The sequence below is a fragment of the Poecilia reticulata genome, chromosome 18 (assembly GCF_904066995.2).
Source record: "Poecilia reticulata chromosome 18, P_reticulata-male-v2, whole genome shotgun sequence".
Taxonomy (NCBI): Eukaryota; Metazoa; Chordata; class Actinopteri; order Cyprinodontiformes; family Poeciliidae; genus Poecilia; species Poecilia reticulata.
In genome coordinates this window covers 25148211-25165816 of record NC_088847.1, presented here as the reverse complement: position 1 = coordinate 25165816, position 17606 = coordinate 25148211, and the positions used below count along the sequence as shown (strand labels likewise).

Below are 17606 nucleotides of genomic sequence, written 5' to 3'. Positions count from 1 at the left end.
GGTAGAGAGAGGAGGGGCAGAGAGAGGAGTGGCAGAGAGAGGAGGGGGAGAGAGGATGGTGTGAGAGAGGAGGGGGCGAGAGAGGAGGGGCAGGGAGTGGAGGGGCATAGAGTGGAGAGGCAGAGAGAGGAGCGCCAGAGAACAGAGGGGTAGAGAGAGGAGGGGAGAGAGAGGAGGGGCAGAGAGTGGAGAGGCAGAGAGAGGAGGGGCTGCAGACAGAGAGAGGAGGGGCTGCAGACAGAGAGAGGAGAGGCTGAGAGAAGAGGAGCTGAGAGATTAGGGGCAGAGAGAGGAGGGGCAACTCATACCAAGGCCGAGAGAAAGAGGAAGATGATGGAGAAGATTCATGGATTTGATGAAGAAAATGAAGAAGGCTGGTGATGTAGAAGAGAGATAGGCGCCCCCTACTGGTTGTAAATGAAAGAAAATGATTTTTAATGTTTAATAATAATATTAACCCTTTCATGCATGAATTATGATCGTTTGTGTCAGGATTGTTTTCTTTTTTTTTTCTTAAGGCATAAAAAAACGTAGCAAAAAAAATATTTTCATTAGGTGATCAATTGCAATTTTCTCCAAATACAAAGTTGTTATTTGAAACATACATCAGTGGTATTGTTCTTTAGGGGTTATCTGATGTCAATGGGTTTTTTTTTTACCTGCAAGAGTCGTCTGCAGTCGAAGGAGGGACAGGGTCGGCCATATTGGATTTAACAAAAATAATTGCCTGCATTTGCAGCTGATGGATAGTAGCTGATGGTGTATTTTATGATGCATTAATGTCCACTTCAGTGGTCTTTGTGTATTTACAACGTAAAAATCCACAAGAAGCAGCTTTTAGATGGCTGAAAGGGTTAAATCTTCTCTTGTGCCAAGTCACAATCTTAACACAATATCTACATAGTCTACATTCTGACTATGCAGAATCAGTTATGGAGGACCAAAACTTTTATGTCAGTTTTGGTCCTCCATATGAGTAAGATGTATGTAGAATAATAAAGAGGTGGTCCCCCAGTAAATTATGTAGTAGGCTTGCCCAGTCATTGTTTCACTCATGGTTTTGCCGATATTTTCTCCAAGTGTTTTCTGGGTAAAACATACAACAAAATACCACTGTATGAAAAGTGGGATTTTCGACAGCTATTGACACCTTGTTCTGCCGTGCGCATGGAGGTTGAGGGCTTTTGGCAAGAGGTTTTAGTCAGAGTCAAACACTGCCAAAAATGGTCAAAAACGCTGTTCCCCTATCACCCCCCTCCCTTTGTGCCTAGCAGAGGTTTTCGTATTTAAATGAAGTTGCTGAGTGCCATGCAAATGCAAATCAACTGTTGAGCACCGCCTTTTGACTCTTATTCCTGTTGTAGCTAACCCTTTTTACCTTCTGTTCACCTGTTTACTAGACCCAGGACCTGGACTAAACCCCTCACTGTTATTGAGAAATAATGAGAGGCATTAATGCTGAAAATGTTCTAATGTTACAAAGTCACACAAATGGAACAAATTTAGTGACATTCACCATCCAGCACTGAACACACTGAGCTCAACTTAGGAATGTAACCTTAACACTTAAGTCTGCATATCAAAGTACAATTTTCAGGGTAAATCTGATGATATATTGTCAACATTGCATGTCTGTCAAGCTCAAACAAGATTGTGTGATGGAATTCAGACCGAAGTGTTTCTGCCAACGTTAAAACACTGAGCTTTACGTAAAGCATCAGTTGTGTCATCATGACAAAGTTACAATCATTTGCACATGTAACATTTTGGTCATTATCACAGGCAGATGTTCATGGCATGCTAAGCTTTTGTTGACTCTTCTGAAATTGTACAGTACAGCACTTTGAGTTAAGGTTAACATCTGTAGAGAAAATATTAAGGGGAAGATTCATAGGGAGTTTATTCAGGTTCTACACTAAAAAGATCACAAACACACAAAGCTAAAAATCTGAATTAGCTGCTCTTTATTTTTCTTGTTAGTTATGAAAGCATACGTTGGTAAAAATGGAAGCAAAAACTAAAAAATGACAAATTTGATTTAATGCATAGTTTCTACCCCTCAGTGGTTGCAAACCTTTAGCATGTAGCTGTTTAATTTGTTCTCAGTAAAAGTTTTCTCTGGTTAGCCACAGAGAAATGACTCAAATTCATTTTGTATTGAAGAATTTAAAGAGAAAACTGTAACAAACTTTGCTTCAATCTAATTTGTTTACATAAAAAAATCAAAGATAAAGAGGATATTGAGGCAAAAAGGTTTCTGGAGGTCAGAGCTGAAATCTGAGCTGGTCGTCATGATGAGACTGAAGCTCAGAGAACATCTGATCCTGGAAGAACATCTGGAATCACAGAAACATTGGAAACTAATTAAATCTGTTTGTCTGCACTAGTGCAGCTCTTGACTGGGTCTCCATTAAAACCAGTGTTTTCCTTTATGTTTATTTTACCATTTAAGTAACGGTAAAACATGCAGCTGATGGAATAATACGTAGCCTCTGTCTCTTTAAAACACTCCTATCATTTCTGACACTCCCCCTTTAGTGCATCACCTCAACACGTCATCCTAAACTCCATGCTAGGAGTTGCACCAACAATGGCTTCTAATGTTTCACATCGACTAGTCACAGTAACATGAGAAAACAGATTTTTCCAAGAAGGTGGAAGATGAGGAACTGGGGGAAAATGTCAGCTAGTTTGAATTAGTGATGGTCCAGTCGACACAGAAACCTCGGCGCATGCGCCGAGCAAACAAGATGAAACCCCGTGTCGGTGCGCGTATCACTTTAAGGAAACCCACATGATGCAGTTCCTGTGTCGTTTGGATGTGACCGCGGCAAATTAAACTGATGAGGGAGACACTGTGTCGACACGTTTGTTGGAGAAACTTTGTGGTCTTTGCTTTGGTTTTTGGCTTGTATTTGAATCCCAGCATGGATCAACAGAGGAAGAGGAAGTTTTCTCCATGTGGGATCATTTGATCTTATAATGGAAAATAATTATTCTGTTCTCATTTCCACTTTTGATCATTTTTCTTTTGGCTTATTCAAATTTCTTTCCATGGGATATTTGAGTTAGTTCACCTGGTTTAACTCAGTGGTGCCCAAAGGGGGCCCTGGAGGCCCGGCATCCTGCATGTCTTAGTTCCCTCCCTGATGGTAGAAACAACCTTTTCAGCATCTCTATGTTCTTCTTAGACCTTCTAATGAGAGCATCATTGGATGCTGGTGTGTTAAAACCTGGTTTAATGGCATTTTGCTTGTCAATATTCTGAATTTTTTTGAAATTTCTGATATTTTAGCTCACAGATTTTTATTAAAATTAACTGAAAAAGAAATAATCTGGCCACGAAGACAGTCTTTTAATGAAAAGAAAAATACTGAGAAAAATATAATGAGAAAAATACTGTCACTCTTGTTAAACGCAAGAAAATTATTGATTGCTAATATGATGATTTTACTGAATGGCTCATCCAATAGGAGACTGTTAAATCTCCAATGAGAGCAAGAACAGGGTTTATCGATGAAGGGAAGGATCTGAAATAATGATTGGATAATATTCAGAAGACGTGACTCTGTGCATGAAAGCCATCAACAAAAAACGATCTCTAGTACTGGTGTACCTGAGAGAAAAGAGAATAAGTTCTTGGTTGTGAATCTGGTGCCCTCGAAGGATCTACACACCCATTTTGAGTCATGAAATCCAAAACTGATTTAGACATATTTGACTGAGGGATGATCTGATGCTGGGTTCATTACACAATTCAAATCCCCAGCAAGAATGAACAAATGAGTATCAAGGAAAGGAAGTGTGCTAAATGGATTAAACTCTGGATTAACAAAACCAATAAAACAGTAATGCGAAACAGACAGCCATGATGTGGGCTGTGTGGTTTTTAGCCATCAGACACCGCCCCCTTAAAACATAGCGAACATTATCTGATGGGTGAATTATGGCCATCAAGATGCATTCCCACAGTTTAAAACAGAGGGAACATTATCTGATGGGTGAATTATGGCCATCACGATGCATTCCCACAGTTTAAAACAGAGGGAACATTATCTAATGGGTTAATTATGGCCATCAGGATGCATTCCCACAGTTTAAAACAGAGGGAACATTATCTGATGGGTGAATTATGGCCATCACGATGCATTCCCACAGTTTAAAACAGAGGGAACATTATCTGATGGGTGAATTATGGCCATCAGGATGCATTCCCACAGTTTAAAACAGAGGGAACATTATCTGATGGGTGAATTATGGCCATCAGGATGCATTCCCACAGTTTAAAACAGAGGGAACATTATCTGAGGGGTGAATTATGGCCATCAGGATGCATTCCCACAGTTTAAAACAGAGGGAACATTATCTGATGGGTGAATTATGGCCATCAGGATGCATTCCCACAGTTTAAAACAGAGGGAACATTATCTGATGGGTGAATTATGGCCATCAGGATGCATTCCCACAGTTTAAAACAGAGGGAACATTATCTGATGGGTGAATTATGGCCATCAGGATGCATTCCCACAGTTTAAAACAGAGGGAACATTATCTGATGGGTAACATTGAGCATTAAAATGCATCCCCCCAGTTTTAGATTATCCAGAATAAGTAGCGGAACAAGATGGCGTGGGCCGGGGGGCGGGGCTAATGGCCGTGCCCAAATAATAAAGCTCATGATAATTTAATTTTACAAGATAGACATGCCCGCAACAGCAGAGCTAACAAGTTTCACCACCACAGAGAGCGACTATGTCATTTTGAAGTCCATCTGACATGAAGTACAACAAACCAAGAGAACAGAAACAAGAGGCTACTGGTCACTAATGATGAAACACAAATTCAAAACGGTTCATAACCAGGTAGAGCGATCGGATCATTGTTGCTTATTTTTGTTGTTTTGTTTTTATTCTAGTGCGTTTTTTGTTAACAGAGGCTGAGAGTCCATTTAATTTTTGTTTTTGGTTGTTTTGGTCATCAGTTCCAAAAATGTTCTTTTGAAAGTAAAGTGTATTTATTTTTGGCAGGATGTGCTGGCATTATTACATCAGTTTAAAATGGTCTTCAAACTATATTATTGTTTATCACAATATTTTTGAGACGATTAATCGCTCAGCAAAATGTGTTATCGTGTCAGACATTTATGAAGGAGGCTTGATAAACAGGTTTTTGCAGTGAGTCACTAAATATCTCATGGAAATGTCTCTGATACTAAGCAGCAGACCACAGGCTTCTTGGCCATAGTTAGAGATGAAACTTTTCACCACAAAGTAGAAAACAAGAAACCAGTAAGACCACAGAGAGAGAGGCCAACCAGTCTGAGCTGCTGGTTGCAACAAGAGAAGTGTTAGAATTATGTGTTATCACTCTTGCATTGCTATTTTTGATTTTCACTTAAAGGTTTTAGCTCTTTACTGTGTGTGTGAACCCATGCGGTGTTGAAACTTTTGACCCGCTCTCACAGAATGTCTCTGCAGTATGATCGTCTCTAATGTTCCCCGTGTGAGAAACCGGACTGGATGACCTGTGTGCAGATAAAACTTGCTTTTCCTTCTTACGTCTCCCTCCCCTGAAAATAAAAGACGAGCTCTAACTGAAGGTGAGCAGCTTGTAGAGGCGGTTTGCTGTGCCTTCTGGTGATCAGACCGACATCTTCTGCCGCTGAGAGGAAACCAAAGCAGCTTTTTGAAAAAGCTTGGCTGAAAACTAATTAACGTCGTCTGTGGTTCTTTCTAAATGTAGGTTGAGAAAATACCTATCAAGAAGGTCCACTTCTCACTGCACATCAGTAATTATACTGCAGGTGAAAACGGTGCCAAATGCGTCTGGGCACCAAAAATGCCTGTGAATAACTGCCTGTTATAATAGTTAAAATATCAAATAAACCTTTATATGCATTTATATTCACAGTTGGTATCATAATAGCATAACCACAGATGTTTGCAGTCTTCCTAATCTTGGGAAAATTAGCCAATCACCACCAAGAAACGTGCCCAGTGCTTCTGGATTGGCTGTTTCCAAACCGTAGCCAGTATCTCGTCCAGCAGTGATGCCCCAACGTATGTCAGCTTCCTCATCTGCTTTCTCTTCTGATAGTTCATGCAGGTTGTTATTTTAAATAGTAATTTGTTCTTAAAAACTCACCTGTTTAAATAAACTTTAATATATAAGAAATCTGTTAATATTTTAAGAGCTTCATCTGTCACTAGGTGAATCTGCAAAACCTGAACTGTGAACAGTCTGAGTTTAAATATAATTCATTTAAGAAGAACTACACACACATTCCTAAATGAAATCAACTCACCCACCATTTTATTTCATGTTACACAAGCAATGCTACCTGATCTAAATGATTCATAATGAGAAACGAATCTCTGACGTCTATCAGACCATAGAGCTACAGAAACAAAATGACGAGAAGAGATCCATCCAGAAAGTCTCTGAAGAAGCTAAAACAGCATTTAAAGAGCTGCAGGCCTCAGCTGCCTTGAGGTCCGTTTTATGGTTCAGCAGAAACCAAACTTTGACCTCAATGGGAGAGTTACCTGACCAGAACCACTGCTGACCAAAGAGACACTCAGAAATCTCACATTTCATCTGTTTTCTGTTAGTGGGAAACATTCTGCTGATCGTTAAGACTTGGTCTGTGGACTGATGAGACATAAATGCTTTCCATCAGAAACAGTTTGAATCAGTGACGTTTCCCTTCCTATTTCTCCTAATACAGTAACATCGCATTAGCAGTAGCTGCTTTCTAACTCTGGTTTTATATTGTCCTTTTGAATCAACAGCAGTCAGAGCTGCCTCACTTTGGAGAATCAAAGAAAAGAAAACCTGTCAAGCCAACAGCTCAGAATCTGTCTACAGATGAAACTTTAACCCAAATTCTGAACTGAAACCACTGAAGAGACATGAGGAGTGAAGGGATGTTAGAGATTTATTCCAGAACCATCTTCAGACTTTCAGACCAGCTGGTGACAGACTGAATCTGCTTCTGTTTGATATTCTACCAGGTTCTTTTCCTGCATCAGTCACTGTTTATCATAATGTATACAGAATACCAGTGAACCTGTTCAACACAGAGCAGAATGAGTGGACGGAGCTGGAGAGCAGTTTTACCTCTGGTCTTTGGCTTGTTTCCCTTCTTTTTGATGACGATCTCTCCATAAGTCACATCGTCTCTTCTGACAGCAGAATAAACCACAGATGGATCGTTCTCTGGAAAAACACAAATATACGATATTTCATACATGAATCTGAATGTATAAATAAACTCTGCGATGGCAGGAATCAATCACTAATGATTGATAAAAATAGAGGAATCCTCTATTCAACAATGAGTTTTCTCTAATTAAAGATTTCATCACCACAAGAAAATGATTTTGACTCAAGCTCCCTAAATGCTAATTTCTACAGATGACACTAAAAGGATATTTGTGAGTGATGGAGTCATGGGATACTAATGTACAATTTTAAATGAGATAAAGTTTTATTTCTCGTCTACTTATCTCTGTTTCAGTGGAAAATGATCTGGTCCACATTTAGCTGAAACAGAAACAGGAACCTGAACGACCGCAGAGTTTATCAGAGTCAGTTTGCAGAAAAACCTCAAACTGCAGAACAGAAGGTGGGAAACGGACCAACGTTTACCAGAACATAGAGCAGATAGAGACCAAGTTTTTTACTGAGAGAAGATTTGGGAAAATTTTATTTTGCCTGATTTTAGTTTTTGTTACCTATTTGAATTATTGCAATTAAAATACCAAAATTTCCACTTTATATTTTGGTTTGTCTGATAATCTCATTTTTAAATATTAAATTAATTAATTTTATCATTTACTCAGAACTTAATCATTTCTTGAATTGATATTTTTACCTTTACTAAAGTAAACATGTTGAAATTATTATTATCTTACTTTATTACAGTTTTGGGTACTTTACCCACCGCTGGTTAGCGTAGCCATCAATGACAATAGAAAAACATTGTTTCTATAATGATACGTTATTTCTCTGCCATTATCACATTTAGCAGTTAAACATGAGGATGATTGACAGCGCTAAGACCCTCCTGCCTCTGACAGGATGGGTTTTCTTTAAGCTCTAGTGGCCTTTATCTGAGAGGTCAGACAGGAAGATGGGTAAAGAAAGAGGTGAAGACATGATAAAGTCCCTCAGGTCCAGATTCAAACCTGTGACATCCACGTTGAATGCTAAGGCCTCCATATGTGGGCCCAGGTTTACATGGAGACAGTTTAACAAATATGTGGAAAAACACATTTTTATAAATACTGAAACTTAAGCTAAATGTGCTGAAGTTGTAAAACGTATTTAACTCTAGATCTGCAACAAACAGAAACAAATAATTTCACCTTGATTTGATTTGTTCTTCTGTTGATGATGTGAAATCCTGATGTCACTGTAGGTGATACTTTCCTCTCCAACGTCTTGGCGACCTGAAATAAAAGACAATCACGATTTACTGTAATGTTTAAAGATTAAAATGTTTCAGTTTGTAAATGTTCATCTATATTTAACTAACAGAGAATGGAAAAAAAGGTTTGTATCACCTTCAGGTTTTCTCTGGACATGTCGTCTCACCAGTAAAACCAGAATCAGCAGGAAAACCAGAACAACCACACATCCTAGAGACGGGTAGAGACCAGGCGGGGAGGAAGATGGTGATGGAGGTGAAGGAGAGGCTGAAGGACCAGAAGTGGTTGATGGTTTCTCTAAAATAAAGATTTATTTATGAAATAATTGCACATGAATTTCTCTTGAAAACCAAAGTTAATCAATATTTTCAGTCCTGCTGACCTCCCACAGAGATCCAGCTGGATGGAGACTCTCCCTGATCGCTGATGCTGCATTTATAAAAGCCTTCATCAGATCTCTTCACTGTTTTAAGAGTAAAGTTTCCCGATGCTCCATGACCAATGACGACTTTATCTTTATAGAAAGCAGCTGGGAGGTTGTGGGCTGGACTCTTTGCTCTGCAGCTCAGAGTGACGTCATCTCCCTCCATCACAGGGAGGACAGGACTCTGCAGGATCACTGATCCACCTCAACACAGAGACAAACTACAGCATTTCATCCATTTCCACACAGCAACACTAACTCCACAGTCTGATCTTACCAGAGACAGAGAGCTGGATGCTGCTGCTGCTGCTGGGGGAGGATCCAGATGTGGACTCACACCAGTACACACCAGAGTCTAATGGGACCAAATAGTTGATGGTGCAGGTAGAACCATCTGGTCCCCCCCACTCCTCACACTCAGCTCTGGTGTCTCTGGTCGTGTTTCTCCTCACAGTCCATCCATCCTCACAGATCAGAGTCACTGATTCTCCTTGGAAGAACTGAGATCTGCTGGGACTCAGAGTCAGAGCAGCTGGAGAAACTGAAGAGATTCAATGATTATTATTTTAGTTGTTAATAATAATAAATGACATCATATTCAATAATTATCCAAATTAACATTTTTCATTAAATTCTCAGACATAACCTTGAATCCAAAGGATGAACATTTAAAATCATTATAATGTAACAGAAGTTCACCAACCTGGATCTGCAGAGCAGCTCAGCAAGAAGATCAGAACTAGAGAATAAAAAAAATAAATGGTGTATGCCGGTGTGCCGATCGATCGGTCACTGATCATCATCAGCCGATTTCCGTGAAAAAGTGTATGATCGGTGATCGGCGATCATTGGCTCTTGTTGCCGATACCGATCTCCTCTTTCCTTCACTCTGCAAACACGCAGCAACAAATCCTAAGCGATGTGGAACTATAACTATAACGCACTGAGTGAATGGGGACGTTTGCGTGTTGCGGCGGAAAATTAAAGCAGGTCAAAATGCATCAACACAACGAAGCTAATAGACATAAAAACAATGTTATACTTGAGGAGTTTGGCTACATCGAGGCTCACTGCAGTAAAAAGACATACGGAGGATCAGATAGCAGGTAAAGCAGCACAGCTACAAACACTCACCCGGATTAGCATGACGGTCAGAAAGCTAAACAAATAACCCGCTAAATTATTTAAGTCTTGGAGCTGCGATGTAAGACGCTGGTTCTGCTCTCGCTGTTGAACCGCTGCTACGCTACAGGTAGTAATATTTCACAGACGGAGCGCCGCTTCTGCTCCACCTGGTAGTGACTCTCACACCAAACCTCTGCCAGCATGCCTAAGTGGGCCCCATGTGGAGGAAAGGAGGGCTGATATATGGGTCCCATATGGGTTTGTCCGCGGGTTCCACGATGGCCCCACATGGGTTTGCCCATGTGGGGCCACAGCCTACATGGGCAAACCCATGTAGGCTGTGGCCCACATGTAGGGCCCCTACTTGTAGGGGCCCTACATGTGGGCCCCTACAAGTGGGCCCCTACATGTGGGCCCCTACAAGTAGGGGCCCTACCTAGGCATGCTGGCAGGCAGCATCTAACTTAAAATAATAAATTTTTCATACGTATTAAAACTTTCGCTGACCTAACATGAGACAGATAATCTCTAAAAAAATTGTCTGTTAAAGATAGTATTATTGATAGCCGTACAATTTGCACAATGCCTGTTTTGTTTTTTTCTTGGAAAAAGTTATTAAAAACAAGTTTTTGTCTAAATTAAGGTGAATTCAAGGTTCCTTTTTCCACATAATGTAACCCGTAGTGTTTGTGATCAAAAATATAATAATTATGTGATCGGTACGGTGATTGGCCCTCATGGATGATCGGTATCAGAATCAGCAGGAAAAAACCTGATCGGCACATCTCTAGTTTATTATTAACTAAAGCTGGATACATTGAATACAATGTGTGTAATTATTTTATTACCTCTGCTTTTATATAAAGATAAAAGCAGAGGTAATAAAATTTTACTTTTATTTATTTATAAAAGTAAAATTTATTATTCTGTTCAATTTTTTAAATAGCATTGATAAACACCTCATGTCACTTTATTAGACAACAGATCCATTTACACACAGAAACCTCCAGCCCCACAGTGATTCTATCACCAGATCCTATTAAATCCCATCCAGTAAAATGTCTCCAGTGTCTCAGACAGAGAGAAATGCTGATCCAGCAGAAAGAGACTAAAACTTTACTTACAGATCAGACAGTGAGATGTTCCTTCCATTGTTCTTCTCAGTGACCTGACGATGTTTGGCTGAAGCTGAGAACGGCTCACTGAGCCGCCTACTTCCTGCTGCTGGTCCGTCTGCTGCAGAGAGAGAGAGGAGGGCAGAGAGAGGAGGGGCAGAGAGAGGAGGGGGAGAGAGAGGAGGGCAGAGAGAGGAGGGGGAGAGAGAGGAGGGGAGAGAGAGGAGGGCAGAGAGAGGAGGGCAGAGAGAGGAGGGGAGAGAGAGGAGGGGAGAGAGAGGAGGGGAGAGAGAGGAGGGGCAGAGAGAGGAGGGGCAGAGAGAGGAGGGGCAGAGAGAGGAGGGGGAGAGAGAGGAGGGCAGAGAGAGGAGGGGGAGAGAGAGGAGGGGGAGAGAGAGGAGGGGCAGAGAGAGGAGGGGCAGAGAGAGGAGGGGCAGAGAGAGGAGGGCAGAGAGAGGAGGGGCTGAGAGAGGAGGGCAGAGAGAGGAGGGGCTGAGAGAGGAGGGCAAAGAGAGGAGGGCAGAGAGAGGAGGGCAGAGAGAGGAGGGGCTGAGAGAGGAGGGGCATAGAGAGGAGTGGCAGAGAGAGGGGGGGAGAGAGAGGAGGGTCTGAGAGAGGAGGGGGAGAGAGAGGAGGGGCAGAGAGTGGAGAGGCAGAAAGAGGAGGGGCTGAGAGAGGAGGGGCATAGAGAGGAGTGGCAGAGAGAGGAGGGGGAGAGAGAGGAGGGTCTGAGAGTGGAGGGGGAGAGAGAGGAGGGGCAGAGAGTGGAGAGGCAGAAAGAGGAGGGGCTGAGAGAGGAGGGGCTGAGAGAGAGGAGGGTCAGAGAGAGGAGGGGCAGAGAGAGGAGGGGGAGAGAGAGAAGAGGCAGAGAGAGGAGGGACAGAGAGAGGAGGGACAGAGAGAGGAGGGACAGACAGAGGAGGGGCAGAGAGAGAGGAGGGGCAGAGAGAGGAGGGGTAGAGAGAGGAGGGGCAGAGAGAGGAGGGCAGAGAGAGGAGGGGTTGCAGGGCAGGAAGGGTGTTAATCATCCATTTCCTAACACCTTGCCCCTCAGTGGGGTCAGGAGGTGCTGCTGCCTCTCCAGCTAACGTTCTGGGCAAGATACAGGGTACAGCCTGAACAGGTAGCCAGTCTGTCGCAGGGCAACACAGAGACACACAACCATGCACACACACACTCACACCTAGAGGCCAATTAACCTGACAGTCATGATTTTGGACTGTGGGAGGAAACCGGAGTACCCAGAAAAAACCCACCATGCACAGGGAGAACATGGAGACTCCACGCAGAAAGACCGGGAATCGAACCCAGAACCTTTTTGCTGCAAGGCAGCAGCTCTACCAACTGCACCACTGTGCAGCCCACCTGTTAATCAGTGATGTGTAGTTGAGAAAATTAATTCAAGGTGTTCTGAAAAACATGGAGGAGCTTAGCTGAGAGAAAGAGGAAGACTATGGAGAAGATTCATGGATGTGATGAAGAACAAAATGATGAAGACGGCTGGTGATGTAGAAGAGAGACAGGCGCCCCCTACTGGTTGTAACTGAAAAAAAATGATGATTTTTAATCCTTAATAATAATATTAAATCCAGTCGTATGCTAAGGATCAGTGAGGTTCTTCAGAGTCTGCAGAATCCTCCCATAATGTTTTCCTGAGGCCTCCACACCAGTTGGATACTGGGATCTCAAGGGTCAACCAGAACTTACTGGACCGGCCTGTGTAACCTCGGTAATTGTGATCAATCAGCATAAATCAGTTCTGTGTTGTGTAAATAAGGGCCAAGAGACAGGATGAGATGAAACGTTGTTTATCTCTGTGTGAAATAGAATATGGACTGATCAGGAATCAGGCTCATCACAGCGGGTTCAGAACCTTACGAGGAACAGCATTTCATGTTAGCAACAAGCTAACATAACATTTTACTGGAGCGTTAGACTCAGTGAACCTGCCTCGCGCCCATCTCTCAAGAACTGGCAACGAGATGCCTGTGTTCACTATATTCAATACTGCCAACCACCAGGAGGGGGTGCTGTTTCACCCATTACACATGAACCCAAACTGGGAAGTAATGACCCACCACCAGGAGGGGGTGCTGTTTCACCCATTACACATGAACCCAAACTGGGAAGTAATGACCCACCACCAGGAGGGGGTGCTGTTTCACCCATTACACATGAACCCAAACTGGGAAGTAATGACCCACCACCAGGAGGGGGTGCTGTTTCACCCATTACACATGAACTTGGAAGTAATGACAAGTGGAATTCTATACAATATTAACTATGTTACACTCCCTCCTGCTGAATTCCACTTGCCCCATTACAACAAACAAAACAATAGAAAAATAAAGAAAAAAAAGTACAGTAACACCACAAGTGCAAACACACAAAATGGAGTAAGACCACTATTCAAATGCACAGGAAACCAACACACAACCGCCATTTCCAGTTGCTTGTGAGGTACAATCACATTAAATTCACAGTTAAAAATACCCAGTCACTTACACTATCCCATGAGGATTAGTATGAGAAAAGGTTGGCCAGACCACATCTACATACATAGGGGAAAAAATATGCCCATATACATATTTTGTTAACATGTAACTGCAAATTCACCTCCCAAATAGCAAAACAAACATGAAATATCAATATTGCTACAAAACCTCAAGGTTGAAACAAATAAAACTGTAGTTTTATAATTAAGAACTCAAACTAATGGTGTTCTTTGGTGCATCATTTCAATAAGTCTAGTCACAGGTCTCAACAACCGCCCAGCTCTAGATGTACGGTCAGTCGCAACATCAACTACTGTCGCAGTACTAACAGCAGGTACGTCATTGAGAATGTCAGTAGCAGGAGCTGGAAAGGTCTCAGGGCAAGTCATTGGGACTGCTGAGCAACCAGAGTCTGCTGAACTGCTGTCCATCAAAGCAGCTCCATCAGAGGACATTAGTAGGTTCTGTGGCTTCCTCCAGCATGGTGCCCTCCACCTGCTCAGCATCTTCTGCATCTGTCTCGCTGCCTGTTCCCAAAGGTAGGTCAGATACCCACACTCTTGTTCTAAACCCAGCTGAGTCAGAAATAACATCACTGATTGCTGACCTCCCCACACTTAGGTCAAGTGAACTTGATGTTGGAAACAGAACAACCTCCTCCTGGTCATCAGGGTCATCCTCAGGTAAAGGCAGAAAGTTTATTGGCATTATCAGATTGCGGTGGACCACTTTGACTTGGCCTGTAGTGGGATTCTGGATCTTAAAGGTGTGGTTTTCATCATTCTTTCCAACCACCACATACACTGTGCTGTCCCAGCGGTCAGCAAGCTTCCTTTTTCCACGTTTTCCTATGTTGGCCAGCAGCACTCTGTCGTTCACTTCCACTGGTATACCACGCACTCTCCCGTTGTATAGCTCAGTGTGACGCTGGAGCTGTTTAGTTAGTGAAAATAATTTCTATTCTCATGGCTTTTTGTTCTCTAGGAAATTATTTTTGATGATAAATACAGAAACAAGCATAAAAATCAAAACATCTACAATAGTGATAGTAATATTAATGATAAAATAATAGTCAGTGCAAAGTAGCCTACAAATTCTTTGGTGGGGGGAGGGGGCTGAAGAAGGTTGAGAAACACTGATCTAGCAACTGAAGGCATAGGAGTAAACATTCCTAACCCCCTTCCCCTAGCAACAGAATTGTTGCTTGCCATAACTCAGCATTTACTGATCAAAAGCAAAAAATAAAAATCTTGGGTACTTATAAATTAAACACAGGGGCAATGTGCACCTCCAACAAATCAATTAGCAAAACCCGAGTGAAAAAGCTGTAAAAACGTTCAAACTAATTTCGACTCAAAGTGCCCCTCCCTCACAGAGAGAGCAAAGAAAGAAAAGAAAAAACTCCGGTGGTAACTACAGCGCAGCCACACATTAGCTCTGCACAACGACACAAAACGGGCAAAATAATATAAATATAATTTAAAAAAAAAACAAATGACCATCGCTACACCACCGAAGCGGCAAAGAGTCCACACGGAGTGTTATCAGCACCGTGTCTGATAACAAGACCGAGGCGCCGGGAAGTAGTCGCAGCCCGCGTTCCAGGACGTAGACGCACCCACCCGCGCTGATGTAGTTGAAGAACGGGTCACAGGCAGTGGCGGAGCAAGTCTTTTAATGTTGGGGGGGCCAGGACTACCTCTGGGGGGCAACATTTAAAATGTGTGTGTGCACATCTCTATATATATATATATATATATATATATATATATATATATATATAATTTAAAAAAATAACCAAACTGAATATTTGGTTATTTTTTAAGCCCCTCTTTCATTGAACGTTATAATTAACACCTTTGACTGGCACATGGAGACATGATAGACTTTACGCAGAGTTCATCACAGAGGAAACTAAAATCAATCAAATAAAAGATCCTTTCTGAATATCATCTCATGGACACTGAACTAAATGCTCTTTCTGACCGGAGCTGACAGCGTGTTGAAGAGTTATGGACACCTTGGTTAGGAAGCTCTGATTGGACAGGTCATTTGACAGGTAACAATATTTCGGGTCGGACCAGAACTATTTGCCTGATGGTGTTCGGGCTTCTAATGAGTTTACATTTAATGAGTTTGCAGCACACAGAGAAAACCTAAAGAGAATGTTATGATCTACTTATTGTAGTTTAAGTAGAGGAATAACAGCCGACTGTTGAGAGAGGAAAGAAATTAAAGTGCAGATCCGTTAGAAACCAGCGCAGAGCAATAAATGCTCCAATTAATCACACATGAGGCGACAAACACCAAATATACAATATATAGTTACACTGCTGAGTTAATGGTGTTTTAAAAACCAAACCAGTAAAAACTGAGTTAACATGTCAGATTCCCTCCTCGCCTCGTCTTGATGAGAACAGAGAGCAGTTCGCTGGTTTCTGTCCAGACTGTGGTCAGCTGACCACTTGGTGCTCAGACAGTTTAACTTTACGCACAGAGAACATCGTGGAGCTCATTATTAATCATTATTAATCATTATTAATCAGACTAAGAACAACATCTGTCAGAGAATCAGCTCTGATCTGGACGCTTTAACGGACCAGAGGCTCTGGAGCGTCCAGCAGCTGATCCGCTTCTGCTGGTTTTTCTCCCGCTGAGGGAAGTGATGCGGATCAGGAACCGATCAGAGTTCTGCCGTCTGCTAATCACGTCATTTCCTGAAATGTTACCTGATTTCAAAAACGTTCTAACAGAGAAATAATAAATGTTTCGTTTGATGTCTACAAATTGGAAATAAAATGATTGTTTTCTTTGACGGACAATGAAAAAACTCCAGCGCCACCTCTGATCCAAACTAGAACATTGTTGACCCTCTTCGGTTTTTTCTCTTTTTTTCTAAAGATCAATAAATAACTTATTGGTGTTTTACCATCACCACCAGGTATGATGAGCTTTAGCCTTTGAGTTGCACCACAGGAGGGTCGGGAGGGTTGTTGCTGCCTCTCCAGCTAACGTTTCGGGCGAGAGACGGCGTCACCTGGACAGGTCACCTGGACAGGTCACCAGTCTGTCGCAGGGCAACACAGAGACACACAACCATGCACACACACACTCACACCTAGGGACAATTAACCTGACAGTCATGTTTTTGGACTGTGGGAGGAAACCGGAGTACCCGGAGAAAAGGCACCAATGTAACCTCTATAATTGTGATCGATCAGCATAAATCAGTTCTGCGTTGTGTAAATAAGGGCCAGGAGGGGATGAAACGTCGTTTATCTGTGCGAAACAGAATATGGACTGATCAGGAATCAGGTTCATCACAGCGGGTAAACAGACCGATGAACTTTTAACAGCCTTTATAGCAGGGGCTGCATTACACCCAGCACTGTAACTAATATTAGCTGTCATTTCTCTGGTGGATATAAATATAGTAAAGTTATATTCTACTTACAAAATATTATCAATAATATGGCCATCTTGCTTGTGAAAAGTTGTCTCCTGAGCAATCTGACACACAGAGAGAATGTTCTCCATGAGATAAAAATATCCCTTATTGGTATATTCTGATGTTTTGGTTTAGTAGGAAGGACCATTCTTCCTCACATCGTGTCTTTAGGAAACTTTCAAAACAAAAACGGAAGATTTGGGATGTATCTTACTAGTGAAAGAATTACATATAAATAATAGTCTTCACCACCTGTGTAAACTTTGCTGGTGAATGTTATAACACATAATATAAGTTTTATATGTTACATTGTTTTATTTCTAATATAGGCTCTTGTGTCAGATAATCTAAGTCAATGTTAGAGAATAATTAATTTTTAGATTTACAGAATCTCAGTTATCCTTCATAGCGACTGAACCCGTATTACACCGAGCACTGTAGCTAATATTAGCTGCTATCTCACCAGTGGACATAAATACAGTAAAGTAATATTCTAATCACAATATATTCACAATAATATGTCCATCTTACTTGTGAAACGTTGTCTGTGGAGCCTCACATCAATAA

At 41.8% G+C, this 17606-nt stretch overlaps 1 protein-coding gene across 1 annotated transcript; it reads right to left on the bottom strand.

The window, feature by feature from the left end:
• Nucleotides 1-962: 962 nt before the first annotated feature.
• LOC145548485 (uncharacterized) lies at nucleotides 963-9291 on the bottom strand. The gene is made up of 6 exons (XM_081598945.1): nucleotides 9134-9291; nucleotides 8815-9060; nucleotides 8568-8729; nucleotides 8370-8453; nucleotides 7120-7218; nucleotides 963-2336 (listed from the first exon to the last, which is right to left on the bottom strand). The coding sequence occupies exons 2-6, from the start codon at nucleotides 9020-9022 to the stop codon at nucleotides 2308-2310; spliced, it is 582 nt and encodes a 193-aa protein (XP_081455071.1). The 5' UTR covers nucleotides 9023-9060; nucleotides 9134-9291; the 3' UTR covers nucleotides 963-2307.
• Nucleotides 9292-17606: the final 8315 nt, after the last annotated feature.

What these genes read in the sequence shown, in the direction of transcription:
- LOC145548485 (XM_081598945.1), bottom strand. Translation starts at nt 9,022, where the DNA reads ATGGAGGGAGATGACGTCACTCTGAGCTGCAGAGCAAAGAGTCCAGCC. An exon ending in TGTCCAGAGAAAACCTGAAG is followed by an intron (nt 8,454 to 8,567) that starts GTGATACAAACC and finishes CTTTTATTTCAG; the next exon opens with GTCGCCAAGACGTTGGAGAG. An exon ending in AAACAAGCCAAAGACCAGAG is followed by an intron (nt 2,337 to 7,119) that starts GTAAAACTGCTC and finishes CTGTGATTCCAG; the next exon opens with ATGTTCTTCCAGGATCAGAT.